This window comes from Balaenoptera ricei, chromosome 14, assembly GCF_028023285.1.
Source record: "Balaenoptera ricei isolate mBalRic1 chromosome 14, mBalRic1.hap2, whole genome shotgun sequence".
Lineage (NCBI taxonomy): Eukaryota > Metazoa > Chordata > Mammalia > Artiodactyla > Balaenopteridae > Balaenoptera > Balaenoptera ricei.
Window position 1 is genome coordinate 25,028,508 of NC_082652.1, and position 15,524 is coordinate 25,044,031.

General features: G+C 53.1%; 1 protein-coding gene across 2 annotated transcripts in view; it reads right to left on the reverse strand.

Moving 5' to 3' along the window:
* MYO18B (myosin XVIIIB) overlaps positions 1-15,524 on the reverse strand; it is a 234,144-nt gene that overhangs the window by 58,732 nt on the left and 159,888 nt on the right. For both annotated transcript variants that reach the window (XM_059895391.1, XM_059895390.1), the window contains exons 35-39: positions 9,311-9,424; positions 7,767-7,883; positions 6,902-6,985; positions 5,605-5,742; positions 3,060-3,245 (exon numbers count right to left, since the gene is read on the reverse strand). In XM_059895391.1, coding sequence (XP_059751374.1) covers positions 3,060-3,245; positions 5,605-5,742; positions 6,902-6,985; positions 7,767-7,883; positions 9,311-9,424 — 639 coding nt within the window. The remainder of the gene's footprint in view (positions 1-3,059; positions 3,246-5,604; positions 5,743-6,901; positions 6,986-7,766; positions 7,884-9,310; positions 9,425-15,524) is intronic.

Genomic DNA, 15,524 nt, shown 5'->3' on the forward strand with positions numbered 1-15,524 from the left:
GGCCTTGGCAGTATCTCTCCCTTCAGCACGCGCTCCTCAAGGGTGAGGGTGTGTCTTGTTCCCTGTTGGTCCCCAACATCCAGCACTGGGTTTGGCCCAGAGTAAAACCTAGGGGTACATACCAATCGCATGAACGAAAGAACCAGAACCCTGACTGACAGCCTTGCAGGTGAGGTTTATCGGGAACACGTGGCACGGAGCAGCTCCCCCCTTACCTTACAGGGGTAGGTTGGAGGAAGGGAAATTGGTGGCACAGACATGAACCTGAGAGGTGAGATGTCACCTCCTGGGATGCCTGGAAAAGTGCCAGGACGCCACGCAACGGGAGAGGCCTCACCAACAGGGTTCCTCTGAAAATGACAGTGTTCACTGAACTCTCCCACTGAGCAGCATTCCGTCCACACTGTGAGCGTGTGAAAATCAGGGACGTTATGATTCCCTGCCCCTCCCCTCCAATGCCCATCCCCGTGCCAGGCCCAGAGTTGGTGTTGAATGAATAAATGGATAAATGAAAAAGTAAGAAAATATGATATCCTCTCCTCCCCCAGAGGAAATATCCCAGGGCTCAAAGGCAAGGGGCCTACTTGAGGGCAGGTCGGTTGGTGAGCTCGGGACATCCTCTATCAGGACAGGTCTGCCAGCCTAACACTGTCCCTGTGAGCCCTGCCCATCCACGGAATCACTGCAGAGACAACCGGCTGTGCAGGAACACGCCCTCCCTCCGTAGTGGGTCGAAGGGTGGCCCCCCAAAAGTTACGTCCTCCCAGACCCTGTCAATATGGCCTTATTCAGAAAAAGGGTGTTTACGAATGTAATTAAAGTAAGGGCCCTGAGATGAAATCAAATTGGATTTAGAGTGGCCCTTAAATCCAATTACAGGTGGCCTTAGAAGAAAAGGCAGATGGGTACCTGAGACATACACTCACAGGATGAGGAACCATGTGAAGACAGAGGCAGAGACTGGAGTGACCTGGCCATAAGCCAAGGAACACCCGGAACCACCAGAATTTGGAAGAGCAAAGAAGAATTCTAGCCTGGACCCATCAGAAGGAGCAAAGACCTGCCAATACTTTGATTTCTGACTTTTGGCCTTCAGAACTGTGAGAGAATAAATTTCTCTTGTTTTAAACCACCCAGTTTGGGATAAAATTCTAAGGCAGCCCTGGAAAACTGATACACCGCCCAACCCCAAACACACCAAAATAAAAAGAATAGTTCAGCCTCGGTAAGCTTACCCAGAATCTTACAATGAGAAAACAGAGAAAGATGCAGGTCTAATTTTAGCATACACATAAGCTTTGTGCTTTGCAGTTTTGACCCATATATGGGGGTTGCATTTAATCTTTTCCAGATTCTAGGGCCTTTAAAGATCTGAACATGTCCCTGGGAATGGAGGTAGGGAGAGGAAAGTGAGAAGAGAGGGGAGGAGAGGGGAGGGGAGGGGAGGAGAGGGGAGGGGAGGGAGGGGAGGGGAGGGGAGGGGAGGGGAGGGGAGAGGAGAGGAGAGGAGAGGAGAGGAGAGGAGGGAGAGGGAGAGAGAGGAAAAGAGCAGAGGGGAGAGGAGGAAAACCACTATCTGATGTGACGGGAAAGCCTGGTGTCCGCCCAGTTGAAGAAGACATCGGAGGAGGAGTGCTGGGGATGTTCTCTCGCTGCAGCCAGAGATGGCAGGAGGGGGCTCAGCTGCCAGAGGAGCAGGGCTGGTTAATGAGGAAGTTAGCCCATCAGTTGGAAGAAAGAACCTTTCCCTCTCCCAGGGCCAAGGCGGGTGGAGGAGCTGCTGGTCACGGAGCTTGGATTTGTCTGGGAACCTGGGTCTCTGTGCGGAGCCTCGCCTCACCCCGACACGACAGCCGGGCTGCTGGCTTGTCAGGGGCAGAGCTATGGGGATGACACCGGCCGCGGGAGGCAGTGGCCCAGGAAACATACTTGCTGCAGGAGGACAAGGTGGTGAGACCTGTCACAAAACCAGAGTGGACAGGCCAGGGAGGAGATGACGACGGTGATTTAAAGCCCTCTGGGCCGAACTGCAGCACGTTCTGGGTTGTCTCAGAGAAAGCTCTATGGTGGAGGGCAAAGAGGGTGCCAGACGCCTCCCAGGCTGCAGAAGCGGAAACCTGGAGGCTCGGGGATATCTGGGCTTGCGGGGAAAAGGAGGAGTGGGTGCTCTCAGATGCTCTGTGATCCCTGCAGGAAACTGTTCTCCGAAAAATACAATGAACAATGGAGAAACCTTCCCATTGGGAAGGAAACGAATTTTAAAATGCACCTTGGGCCACACCAGGGGACAAGCATGGCTTAGTGAATAAAAGCAGAGACTACAGAGTTGGACAGACCTGGGTTCCAAGTCTTACTTGCATGTGGCCTCAGGCAGGTGAATGTACCGCTCTGGGCCTCAATCTGGCACGTGTGTCCCCGTGCCTCAATTTCCCCATCTACTTTACAGTACTGACAGGAAGATTTAAACAAGAAAGGTTTAACCCAGAACCTGGCACATAGCCAGTGCTTAATAAATGGTGGATTTAGCATGATCGTTTTTATCTTTTATCTTTATGGTTGCTGTTAACAGCCCAGAAAGAGCTCTGACATTTACAAGGTATGACCTTGGCAAATTATCTCAGCTCTGTCAAGCCTCAGTTTCCTCATCTGTAAAATGGGATAATAATACTGACTTCACAGGGTTATTACGACGCTTACACAGCATTATGGGTGTTAAGACTCCATGCAAGGGAGACATTTAATAAACGTTGGTTCTCTCCTCTTTGCACGAGGCCGCCCTGCCTCTGGAGGAGAATGTGTGAGGCAGGAAGAGAAAGTCCGGAGTCTGAGGCACAAAGGTGGTCGGAAGTCATCCTGCAGGAGTGAATGCGATTGGCTCACTTTGGACCTGCCCCTGGCGTTTGCAGCCCATGGCAGTGTCGGCTCACAGCCCATCCCCTTCCGGTTTCTTCCCTGCTTCCGGTCTACCCCCAAAGGCCCCAGGGACCAGGCCCTGAGGCTCCCATTCAGAAGGATGGAGGGCTCCCCTCCTGAACCCTCCGTCACAGGACCACACTCACCAGCTCCACGCACCGCCGGCTGGCCTCGGCCTCCCGCTGCACCAGCTCTTCCATGTCCACCTTCAGCTCCTCCAGGCGCCGCTGGTAATACTGGCTGCTCTCCCTCTGCTGGGACTCGGCCGTGGCTGCCTGTGAGAGCTCCTCACCCATCTTCATCAGGCTGTCCCGAAGCCGGATCACCAGGACCTGCAGCCCGGGCAGAGAGCACACGCCCACTCTGGAGTTAGAAGCCTGGGGCCCGACACAGGAGGCTCCAGAAAGAAATCTTTTGCTGAGTCTCTGTGCGTTTTTATAAAGTAATCAGGGTAATAATCCTGATTTCTGGTACAAAAATGAAGAAAACATAGAAAATGATAGCTGCTATTCTGAAAGGCAGTGTAGCTTAGTGACAGATGCTGAATTCGTGTTCTGGGTTCAAATCCTACCTCTACCTCTTCCTGGCTGTGTGACCTTGGGCGGGTTATTAACCTCTCTGAGAGACAGGATGATGTCCGGGATGCTGTCAGGGTTGAAAATGTTAAGTTATGCAGAAGGCTTAGCTTGGTGCCTGGCACACAGGATGTGCTGGGTAAGGGCTGGGAATTAAGATTCAGAGCGACCTTCATTCAGCTCAAGGTTTGGGAGGTGGAGTGGCACGGTGGAAAGGACACTATGCCAGGGGGTCCAAATCCCTTCCCCAACATGGATTCTGGTTTCCCGATTTGTAAAATGAGGAAGTTTGAGCAAATAATCTCCCATGAGCCGCAGCTCTAATATTTCACGGCATTTTTCTTTGTGTGTGTGTGGGGGTGGAAATCCACAAGGACACAATGAAACTATGAATAGAGAGAAAAGAGCCGTAAGCATCACCAGTGCTACAGAAAACCAACCCAAAAGCTGTTCTGCAGAATTCATTAGTCAGCCAACAAGTCTGGAACCAATCGATTCTGATGGGTAAATACTTGAGTGATGACATAAAATGCAGCCCACATGAATATTTTAGGTGCCTGCTAAGGACTCTGAGCCCCTTTCCAGATCAGAGACTGAATAATGGCCTAAAAGAAAATCTTTATGATTTGTTTCCTCTTTCCCCTTTCAACTGGAGTTTAGCAACGGTTTCAAAGGGCAACAGGAGGGTCATAAGAAGCGTAGTCCTCCAATTGTGTCCCCAAGGTACCCCATCTCAAGGACCTGGGATTCTACTAAATTCCAATAATGATGGCAGAGAGAAAAGTGAATTTGGAGATAGAATCTGCCATTTAAAGTTACTCTACAATTGTCTTCTTCTCTGCTATCACTTGACCATGCTAGAATCAAGCAAAAAATGATATGTGATATAGCTCAAATTATGTATTTAGTCATTTAAAATATAGTAGATCAAAGTTTCATGGTAATCTGCAGAGACAATTATGCCTTGAGGGATCCCTTGAGCAATTCTGAGAACCACTGAGGGCCAAGGCAAAGAATTTTTCTCTGGTCTTCATCCAGAGCAGGCTTCTTAGAGACCAAAAGCCCAACAGGGGATTGGGAGTAAATGTTTCGGAATGAGAAGAGCAGCCTCCCATCACTCAGACATACCGTCATACTTTGGGTAAGCCCCCTGGCTGCAGGGAGATTAGAACCTGAGACCAGGATGGAGCGAAGGTCAAGAGTCAATCTCCTCCTGTCACTGACACTACCTGGCTTTATCTTAAATAACTCACTTGACCTCTCTGGGGCCATCTTCTCATTCTATCCTGCATGCCCCATGGGGCTGTGAACATCACGTGGAGTAGCTGATGTGGAAGGTTTTGGCAATGGTGATCTCCTCGGTAAATGTCCCATGTCATTGGTGTACAGAGCTAAATGTGAATATAGTCACTGAACTCCACCCCAGCCCATCCAAGTCTTACCTGTCCTTCAAGGTCCAGCACCAAAGCCACCTCCTCCTGTAAGCCTCCCTGATTCCCCAGCCTGAAAGGACCTCCATCCTCCAAACCTCACAGCCCTCTCTCCTTATTATGGGTATTTATGTACATATCTTACCCACATCTCCTACAAAGCTCTATGCTTCTGGAAAACAGAATCTATTTAATACATCTGTCTTCCACACACCCAAAACAAAGCTTAACACACACTAGGGGCAAAATAAATTTCTGCTCAAAAACAAGTCGGGTGCATACGTGGGTAAGTGGTTGGATGGAGATGGGCAGAATTGGATCAATGGATAAAAACATGGACAGACAGAGGGGTTAAGGTCTGAAGGAAAAGAAAAGAATAGAGGAAGAGAAGAAAAAATAGAGAAAGGAAGAAGAACAAATGGAAAGGGGGATGATGGATGGACCGATGATGGTGTATGGAGATGGAGACAGAGGAGGTGACTAGGTTGAGTGAATGGGGAGCTTGTGGGACAGTGCGATAGAAGACAGGAAGGAGGGATGGAGGAAGGGAACTTTGGAGATGGATGAGTGATACAGATCCAGACAAAGGCATATGAGTGGACAGGTGGACGGTGGGAAGAAGGATGTGTTCACATGAAAGCCCTCATAGCTCTAGGCCTGAGCAATATTTACACGCCAGCAAGTACCTCAAATCTCTTGATCTGCACTTTCTGGAACTCCGTCTTGTTCTCCAGGTCACAGATGACCGCCTCCTGCCTGCTGACGATGGCTCGGTCCACTGTGGACTGCTCCAGGTACTCAATGCGCATCTGGGCCACCTGCAGCTGGGGACACACCAAAGAAGGCCGCTGACCACCTGGCAGCCCTGAGTCCCAGAATCGGGGGTCCCAGCAAGACCCAGCCCCGGGCCCGTCCACGCTGCTCCTTCTCAGCTCAGGTGCACAAGCACGAACTGCTGGATCCCAGCTGAGGACCCCACACGGGACCCTGCCCCTTCCTGTGCCTTCAGCTTCCCAAGAGGCCTTTCAGTCAGTGCCTCTCTTACCTCCTCCTCCTGCCCTGATGAAGCACCAAGCCGGGCTGTGGACAGCAAGCTTCAGCATCAAGAACACAACCAAGAGTGGGTTCGGGAGCCCAGCACATATTTCGGGGTTCCACACCTGGCTCCCCACTTTCTAGCTGGGTGTGTCGGGCAAGTCAGTGTCCTCCCCTGAGCCTTGTTTCTTCATGTTTGTGTGTGAAGGAGATTAGTGCCTGGTACACGGCAAGCCCCCAGCAAGTGGCCACTCCTGCTATTATTTTTGTTCTGCTTGTTGTCACTCTGTGCCCGAAGATACTGCTGGAGAGTAGGTCACTCCGACAGCCACCCTAAGTGGGCACACACAATGGTTCTAGAAGAGCTTTCAGAATTTCATGGATGATAGCAACCCACTAGGTAATGAGGGAAATTTAGGGGTGTTTGGAGGAACCATGACTTCAAAGGAAGATGTCACAAAGGATGGTGATCCTGTCTTGCACAGACCAGCCCCTTCTCCTTGGAGCCATTTCTCAGGGGTGAACATCCTGCACGGAATGCCTGATGAGCCTCACTGCGTGGGGCATCTATGGATCCTGCACAAGCATGGGCAGGAGTGTGTGTGCGCGCGCGTGTGTGTGTGTGCGTGCGCGCGCGTGTGTGTGCGTGTGTGTGCGCGCACGCGTGTGTGTCTCTCTCCTCTCTCCCCCTCCCTCTCCCTCTCCTCTCTCTCCCCCTCCCCCTCCCTCTCTCCCTCTCCTCTCTCTCCCCCTCCCCCTCCCTCTCTCTCTCCTTTCTCTCCCCCTCCCCCTCCCTCTCTCTCTCCTCTCTCCACCCCCCTCTCTCCCCCTCTCCACGCCCCCTCGGGATTGTCCTCAATCCATCTGTCATGCAACTGACGTTGAGTGAATGAATGAATGACAGTTCCCAGGATCCTCCCCCACAATACGGCGACTCTGAGCAGGTACTTGTTCTTGAAGCTTGTGCTTCTCCTTCTTGGCTTCCTCTAGCTGCAGCTGCAGTTCCTGGATCTGCCCAATGTCGGCAGCAGACTGGTAAGACGAAAAATGTCACCTTGAGACCACAGGCTTTGCTGGAAGTCCCTTCTCCCCCTGCCCACAGATGTCTACATATCACAGAGCATGATAACAGCTGGTTCTAAAGGGCACCTCACATGCTCCCCAGTATCCCTCATCTCGGTGTGCACCCAGTCACTCCCACTACACAGGCCCATAGCTTCGGTCAACTGTCCAGCGCTTTATTATACACCCTTGAGAGCCCAGACAGAATGAGCTGGCTGCGGCACCAGGACCAGAATTCTGAGGGAAGAGAACTATTCTAGGTCAGGTAACTTGGATTCTAGACCTGGATACCAGCTTTGGCAAGCCACAGAACCACTCTGCACCTCAGTATCCCCATCTGTAAAATGGGCTGATAGTCTCTGCTGAGACCCTCTACATAGGGTTTGTCCAGAGATTAAAATGAGGCAATGGAGAGTAAAGGTCCTTGAAAAAAGAATTGAACCAAACTGTTGAATGCGACTATCCCCAAAGAAAAGAACTCCAGAGGATAGGAGGGCCCCTAGCTTTCTATTTTCCACAGGTATTTATTATTTAAATTATTTATAATGGGCATACGAATCTACTGCTTTTGTAAATGAATAAACTTCCATTTTGAACAAAAGTAAGTGTGATTCACAGTTGCTATTTACCTGTGTGGCATTTATCCCTCCAAGGTCCTAGCACCAGAGAGTGGCCTGACCACATCACCTTCTCACTGTCCCCATCTACCCCATGCAAGGCCACCAAGCCTTCTTCCACCCGAGGCCATTACCTGAGCAATGAGGTCCTTGTGCTTCTGCATGAGGTCGTTCAGGTCGTCCTGGTCCTCATCGATGCGCTTCAGGAGGTCCGCCCTCTCAAACTGCAGCCGGTACAGCTGCTCGTCTACCTGCGGGGGCAGGACGATGGTGGGTGAGAAAAAGGGGGGTAAAAGGGGGACTACAGGGGGCTGATGAAGAGCAAAGGCGGGGCTGGACTTCCCTAGCGGTCCAGCGGTTAAGACTCCCCGCTTCCAATGCAGGTGGTGTGGGTTCGATCCCTGGTCGGGGAACTAAGATCCCACATGCCACGCAGCCAAACAATTTTTTTTTTAATTAAAAAAAAAAAAAAAAAAAAGAACAAAGGGGGACTTGCCTGTGGGTGTGTCAGGTGAGTGAACATCTGCCTGTAAGGGAGGCCATGGCTGTGTCAATGAATGCTGTGTGTGTGTGTGTGTGTGTGTGTGTGTGTGTGTGTGTGCTGGGCCTGCCTGCGACTGCGTGAATGCAGCATGTGTGCACGTGAATGGATATATGTCCGTGTAAGCCTACCTGGGAATCTACATACATACAGTTTAAGTGTACATGGTGCACATGTGTCAGTGATCTCAATAAATATGGCTAAACTTAAATGTATATCTTACCTACGAGGGCATTTATTTTGTATGTGTGTCTGGTGATTTTGTATGTGAGTGTGTACATTCATCCTTGCGTGAGCACGTGTGGGAATGTTTGCGGGCAAGTTCCCCTTGATCTAGCACAAATAAAATCTGGGACAAAAGGGCCAACGGGGATCCTGAGAAAAGCTTTTGCCAATAAATCTCTAGCTCTGTCTAAACTTCGGATTTCACATGTTGTGTATAAATTTAAGCCAACCCTGTACATCCAGACGGGGCACTTAGAAACCCACACCCAATCTTCACCAACGTAATAGATCCATAATATACGTTCATTTGTTCCTGTTCAGCGTTGAGCACACAGTAGGCCCATTACAGATGGCTGGGTCTCTCTTAGGAGTGAGCCCAAGTGGGCCCACAGGCTACCCTTGGCTTAGCTTAGAAGAAAGGATGTGAAGAAGTTGCCCAACAATAGTGACCAAGTGCTCTTGAGGGTGGTGGTGGTGGTGGTGGTGGTGTGTGTGTGTGTGTGTGTGTGTGTGTGTGTGTGTGTGTGTACAGTAGGTCTACAATAGATGGCCGGGAGCTGCTTCCAGTGGTGGGCACAGTGTGGGCTCACAATAGATAGCTGTGCTGCCACTTCAGGTGCTGAGCAAACAACAGGCTCGTACTGGAAGCATCCCCATGGGGCTGAGCACACACTGGGTCCACAGCAGGGTTCCTGGCCTCCCTTCGCACAGGTGAGCACACAGCTGACCCTCACGTGTGTCCTTACACCTTTGTAACGCTCAGCTCTGAGTAGGCTGCCTGTGCTCTCGGAGCGTCCAGCACCCAGTAGGTCTACAATGGATGTCTGTACCGCCAAGTACAGTACGAGTGCCCCGGTCCCTCCTCTAATGCCGCACACACAGTAGGCCCCCAGCCCCAGGAGGGACCGGTACCAGGCTCCTGCTGCGGGTCACGCTCTCCAGCTCGCTGTGCACGCTCTCCAGGTCGGCCGCCAGCGCCTTCTGGGTCTCCAAGGCATCCTCACACTTGGCTTCACTCTGCTGCAGCTGGACCAGGCAGGAGGGGGAGGGGAAAGGGAGAGAGGCCTTGTGACACTGTCTCCTGGAACGTCCCTCCCCTCCAGCCCGGCCCGGCCCCTCCCAGGCAGAAGAGTACTTTACAGGCGACCCTCCCCTCCTCACGGGTGTCCATCAACCCACAGAGGGGGAAGCAGAGGTGTTTGCAGCAGGGGCAGCTGGGCTCTGAGCCCACTCAAAACTGAACTAGCCCTGCCCCACGAAGTAAAGCCAGGCGACCCCCAATTCAGTGCCAGGAGCGAGTCCCCAGTTCCGTTCAGCAGCTATTTGCTGCCGCCCACTCAGTGCCAGGCACGGGGCGTGCACAGAACAGTCAAGGTGGCCCCTGCCCTCCCGTGGGGGAGACAGGCAGGGACAGGTAGTGACAGCCCCTCTGAGGGTACCAGGAAGGGGAGGGTATGGGGACCCTGGAACACAGGATGGGGGCTGGGAAGCCTTCTTGGAGGAGGTGCTCATAGTTCATTCAGTGGGGACTTGCCAAGTAGGCATTTTTAACCAGAGTTGTGAACCCCCTTTTAAATGGTAGGCAAAATAGTCTGTGTGTGAGCATTTCCTGGTACATGACTTTCACTAGATTCTTGATGGTTAAGAGCCACTGACTCAAAGTTTCTCCTCCTCACCCTTTCTTTCTCTTCCTTCCGTCCACATGTACACAGTAGGCCTCCTATCCTAGCAAAGTGGGGCCATGGAGATAGGTACAATGACCTGTGTGGCCCCACAAGACAGACATTTCCCCCGGGAGAGACCACAGTCATGCACAAACCCTAAGTTCGTTCTGCGATTGAGTTTCCCCCTGATTTCTGAACCCTAGAATCTCCAAGCAGAAAACCACCTTATAAATCACTGAAGGCAAATATCTGAGGTTCAGAGAGGGGTGGCGCCTTGTCTGAAGTCACAGAGCTACAAGGAGCAAAGACACCACTTGTATCGTCCAGACCAGCTCGCTTTCTCAACTGCCAGGCCACTGTCCCTCCAAAATAGTAAATGACATTAAGGCTGGTGCTAACAGATAGGGGAAAAAGAAAAGCCAACTAGACCCCTACTGAAATGACATGCACATAATCTGATCCCCGAGGCCACCCAGTGAATGGGGCGCATTGATTTATGAAAGGAAAATGAGGGAGCCAGGGCAAAGGATGCCCCAAGGACAGCTGACCAAGGCGGGGCTCTGTGGGGAGAGTCCGCCTGGGACCATTTTCATCTTCCAAACTGGGCAGAGAACATCTTCCTCAGAATGTCCAGGAGCTCACCCCAGATGCTAGAATAATAGTAATGACACGGGAGGTGGGGAGCAGACAGGCTGCCATTTGTTCCAGTATCGCCCATCAGCCCTCCTGGCAGATCTGGGAGGTGTGCACTGCTAATACCTCCATTACGCAGGCTGGGAAACCAAGGACCCAGCCTCCTCCCACAGCTTCCCCACACGGCACCCTAATCCCAGCCCCACCCCACTGCCAGCAGCCTCAGCCCACAAAAGCCCCATCTTCAAGGCGCCAAGGAAAGCATATTTCTGCAGCTGGGCTCCGTGCTGGGCCTGGGAGGAGGGCTCGGTGGCCCGTTTCCCTCAGCGACTGGAAGGGATCAAGACACACTGAGAAAAATGATGTGGAGCAAGGGAGGTAACTGGCGTTGTTAGAGCATAATCGACAGAGGAAATGAGAAGTCAGGCGCAGTCTCATCTTCCCCGCAGGCGACTCCAGGGCCTCTGGGAAGGCCGGGGGCGGGGGGGCAGTGCTGGGGATGGAGGGCCGCCCAAAGCCAGCCCTGGATTCACGCATAAGTCAGAGGCCTTGCTGAGGAGAGGCATTTAAACTAAGACCTAAATGATGCAAAGGAGACAGCCAGGTAGAGCTTTAAGTGGAAAGGTGCCCTGAGTGGAGGCAACAGCAAGTGCAAAGGTCCTGAGGCAGGAACAGGAAGGAACTTGGTGCTGCAGAACAGAAAGACAGCCAGTGGAGCTGGCCAGCTACACAGAGAAGGCCAGGAGGAGGCGATGCTGAGGAAGTGGATGGGGATCACATCAGTGAGGCTTGCGAGCCAGGACGCAAAGCTTAGCTTTGTTTTTAGTCTGTAGGAGAACCACGGCTGCTCTCTGAGGACTGAGGAGGAGGGTGGCATGATCTCCCTCTGGCTGCTGTGGGGAGGAGGGGCTTTGGTGGACAAGAGTAGCAACAGGGCAGCCAGACAGGATGCTGCTGTGGTCTTCCAGGAAGAGGGAGGTGGAGGTGCTCCAGTCGGAGAGGAAGGAGAGGAAGTGGAGAGAAACGGAAGGGTCTGCGCAGGGCGGTGTGCCAGGAACAAAAGAAATGGGCAGGCAGGAGCAGATGGGCCAGCGTGGGAGAGGATGTCAGATAACTAGTAGTGGAAGGGAGGTGTCCGGCGGGGCCCCGCTGCCAGGCCAAGTTGCTCGGCCCAGGGCCAGGAGGCAGGCGAGAGCCATTGTGAGTAGCTTGACAGGGCAGAGCCGATAGACAACAGCAGTTCCCCTCTGCTGAGCCCCTGCTTCAGCTGAAGGAGGGTTTCATCAACATGATGCTGCTGGTTCTCCTCTGAGCCCCTGGAGAAAGAAGGCTCTATTTTTATCCCCATTTTACAGACGGTATACCCAGACATGCTCCTTCCTTTCCCCAGTCTCCCTGGAGCAAGCAGGGAGAGGGACGATTTATCCCCAGGCAGAAAGGAGCGCAGAGGCAGCATGCAGGCAGTGGAGGGCCTGCTGGCATGAGTCCCAGCTCCCACCGGGCTGGAGAGAGGACTATCTTGGCCCTGATGGTTTGGGCATGAGTGGCCACACCGGCTACTGTTGCTTGGGGACCATTTCCAGGGCACTGGGCTCTAGCTGCTTTGCTTCACAACAGCGCCACCACACCTCTAGGAGAAAGGCGCCATCGTGAGGACCAACTGACCTCGGAGGAAACTGAGGGGAAGCAACGTGCTCACAGGCACACGGCCGGCAGCAGAGGAGCCTGGTTGTTCCAACTCCAGAGCTCAAACCTTAACCACTGGGCTCCGCTGCCCCTCATGGAAAGCCACGCTCTGGAAAGAGTAACATGGATTAAAATGAAGAGAGAATTCCAACTGCGGAGAAAACAGCCGAGTGGCTTGGTGCTACCATGGAAGCCACTCAAGCCGTGTCACGGTGACCTGAGCCAGGAGGGGACTGTAGAATGAGAGGTAGACACATCAGGAAGAATGGACAGAACTTGGAGTCTGAACCCACGTGGTGGCGCTGAGGAAAACACGTCGTGACCGGAGCCTTCCAGGGATGCGCGAGTTCATCCCAAAGGGGAGAGGCAGGAAAGCACTACCCGTGTGGCATCTGCTAAGCGCCAGGTGCACCACGAGCGGGGCCAGAGCGTGGGCACTGGGGCCAGACCTGGGGGGTCTGCCTCTCAAGCCAGTCACTGAACTCACCACGCCTCAGTTTCCTCATCTGTAGAGTGGGGACGGTCACATCCTACCACCCGTGAGGGATAAACCAGTGAAAACATGAGCGTGCTTAGCACAGCACCCAGCACTGAGAAAACGCCAAAAAAGCAACGGTGGATGTCGCTGTTGTTTGTCTCCTTCAGCCCTTAACAGCCTGAGAAGTGGGGACTTTTAACCCCGTTTTAGAGGTGAAAGTGCCAGAGGCCAAGTGAGCTGTCAAGGTCACGGGGCCAGGGGGAGGCAGGGCCTGGACCACAATCCCAGGGAGGGTTTTTAGGCTTCCTGGCCGACTGGGATGTATGCAGGGAGGGTGCCAACCCCAGAGGCACGCAAGTCAAGCAGGCCCAGATTTTCGCTGGGCCTGGGGCTACTGCAGCAACACTAGGAATCCCCCAGCCCATGGCCTCCGCCGGGCAGGCCCGGGGTTGCTGCCGGCGAGCCGTCTTAATGCCGAGCTTTAAAAATTTCTGTTTATTACACTTCAGGGAGCAGGAAGAAATACAGGCCATCTCGGGCTGATTTTCCATTATGGTTGACGTGGCGTAAGAATAACTCACTGCACATTATTTCCATATCGGGGCTGTTTGACTGACGTTTTTATGAAGTCAGGCGGCAAATGGTGTCAGGGCTGAGATCAGCTCCCTCAGCGGTGCGATGCTGCCACCGCTGCTCTGACACTGTCCTCCCGGGAGGAGGTCCGGGTGGAGCAGTCAGAGCAGCCGGCTGGCAAGCGAGTCCCCAGGAAGGGCTCTGGGGGTCCCAACTCCAGCCCTGGCAGCCAGCCTGGCTATGAGGATCCCACACCCCCCTTTCAGCTCCAAGTCACCATCCGGTCCCCATGGACAAACCCTCCCAGGTTCCAAGCAGACCTCCACAGCATGGGGTGGGGAGCGCTGGGGGAGAAAAAGGCCCCCCGGGATTTCCATCCCTCTCCAGACCCAGCGTGGGGCGGGACCCACAATAGGCTCTCAATGACACAACTGATTTGATTTTCGCACAAGTTCACGTTTTTCTTTCCTTCCAAATCTTGTTTCTTGCAAAATCAATACAATAACTTGCAAAGTATGTGGGTACAAAGCACCAAAATGTCTTTAACAGCCAGAAACTCATCTCCCCCTCGCACATGTCCGGTCACGCTATCATTCACTCATTAGATCAGCCACCCTTCCCCAGGGGCTGCTGAAAGGCAGGGTGTCATTTCCTCCCCAGCCCTCTACCAAATGGACACCTTTGTGCATGAACGAAGGGTGTCGAAGCTCTGGCCTGGGGACATGTGGTGAGGTCCTGACTCTTGGACCAGTGTGGGAGGACACTAAGGGTCCTCAAAGCCTGAGTTCTGGGGGGCAAGATGAGACGAGCGGCGTCCAGGCTCGAAGCGCTGCAGCGGCCCAGGGGGCTGCCGTGCACATGGGTTAGGAGCCTGCGCTCTGACACGGTGCCAGGCGTGGCTCTGCCGTCACTCCTTTAACCCTGACAACAACACGCGGAGATAGGGTCAATGGCCATTCTTGTTGCTACCGTTGAGGAAACTGAGGGATAGAGGGGTGAGGTGACTTACCTAAGGTCACCCCGGTACTACGTGGCAGAGCTGGCATATGGAACTAGGCAGCCTGGCTGCCAGCCTGTTATGCTGTACTCCTGTAACAGCAGTGCCCACCACGCATGCTCCAATGGGAAAATCCGGTAATGTGACTGCACACGGCTGCTCTCATTTCTTTTTTTTTTTTTAATTAATTTATTTATTTATTTATGGCTGTGTTGGGTCCTCGTTTCTGTGCGAGGGCTTTCTCTAGTTGCGGCGAGCGAGGGCCACTCCTCATCGCGGTGCGCGGGCCTCTCACTATCGTGGCCTCTCTTGTTGCGGAGCACAGGCTCCAGACGCGCAGGCTCAGTAGCTGTGGCTCGTGGGCCCAGTTGCCCCGCGGCATGTGGGATCCTCCCAGACCAGGGCTCGAACCCGTGTGCCCTGCATTAGCAGGCAGATTCTCAACCACTGCGCCACCAGGGAAGCCCCCTCTCATTTCTTTTGACAGCAGCAACCTATCTTCTCTGCAAAGAATGTCCACCCCCCAAACGTCCATGATGGGGCCAACCCTCCTCCCTCCAGCCCAGAGAAGATGCATGCAACTCAGCCTAGCCAGGCAGAGCACCACTTCCTGCTGGCCACGGTAGTTGGTCGCGGGACAACAGCACGACGGACACCAGGATTTTGTCTGCGACTACGGACACAAGATTGGCTCTTTCTGATGCAGGATATAAGCTTGGAGTGTCTGGGGGCCCTCCTGCCACCAAGAAGGAAGAGATTGCCTAAGAATACAAGGTGACATCAAGGTCGTTGAGGCGAGAGACACATTCTTGATGACATGGTTGGAGCACCTAGATCCAGCCAAGCCTGAAGGCAATCGCAGCCTCAGAACTTTTCAGATATTTTGGCCAATAACGTCCCTTTTTCTGCTGGAGCAAATTTGAGCTGGGTGGCTGTTACCCAGAACCCAGATACAGGATGAGTGAGCAAGTCAGAAGAGCTAATACATACACAGGGTCAGCCACAGAGTAAACAATCAGAACTGTGGTGAGAGTGTTTGCTGATGCTCTTCTGTCAAAAGTTGGATCAAAGTAGCTCCCTCCAAAACCCTGCGAC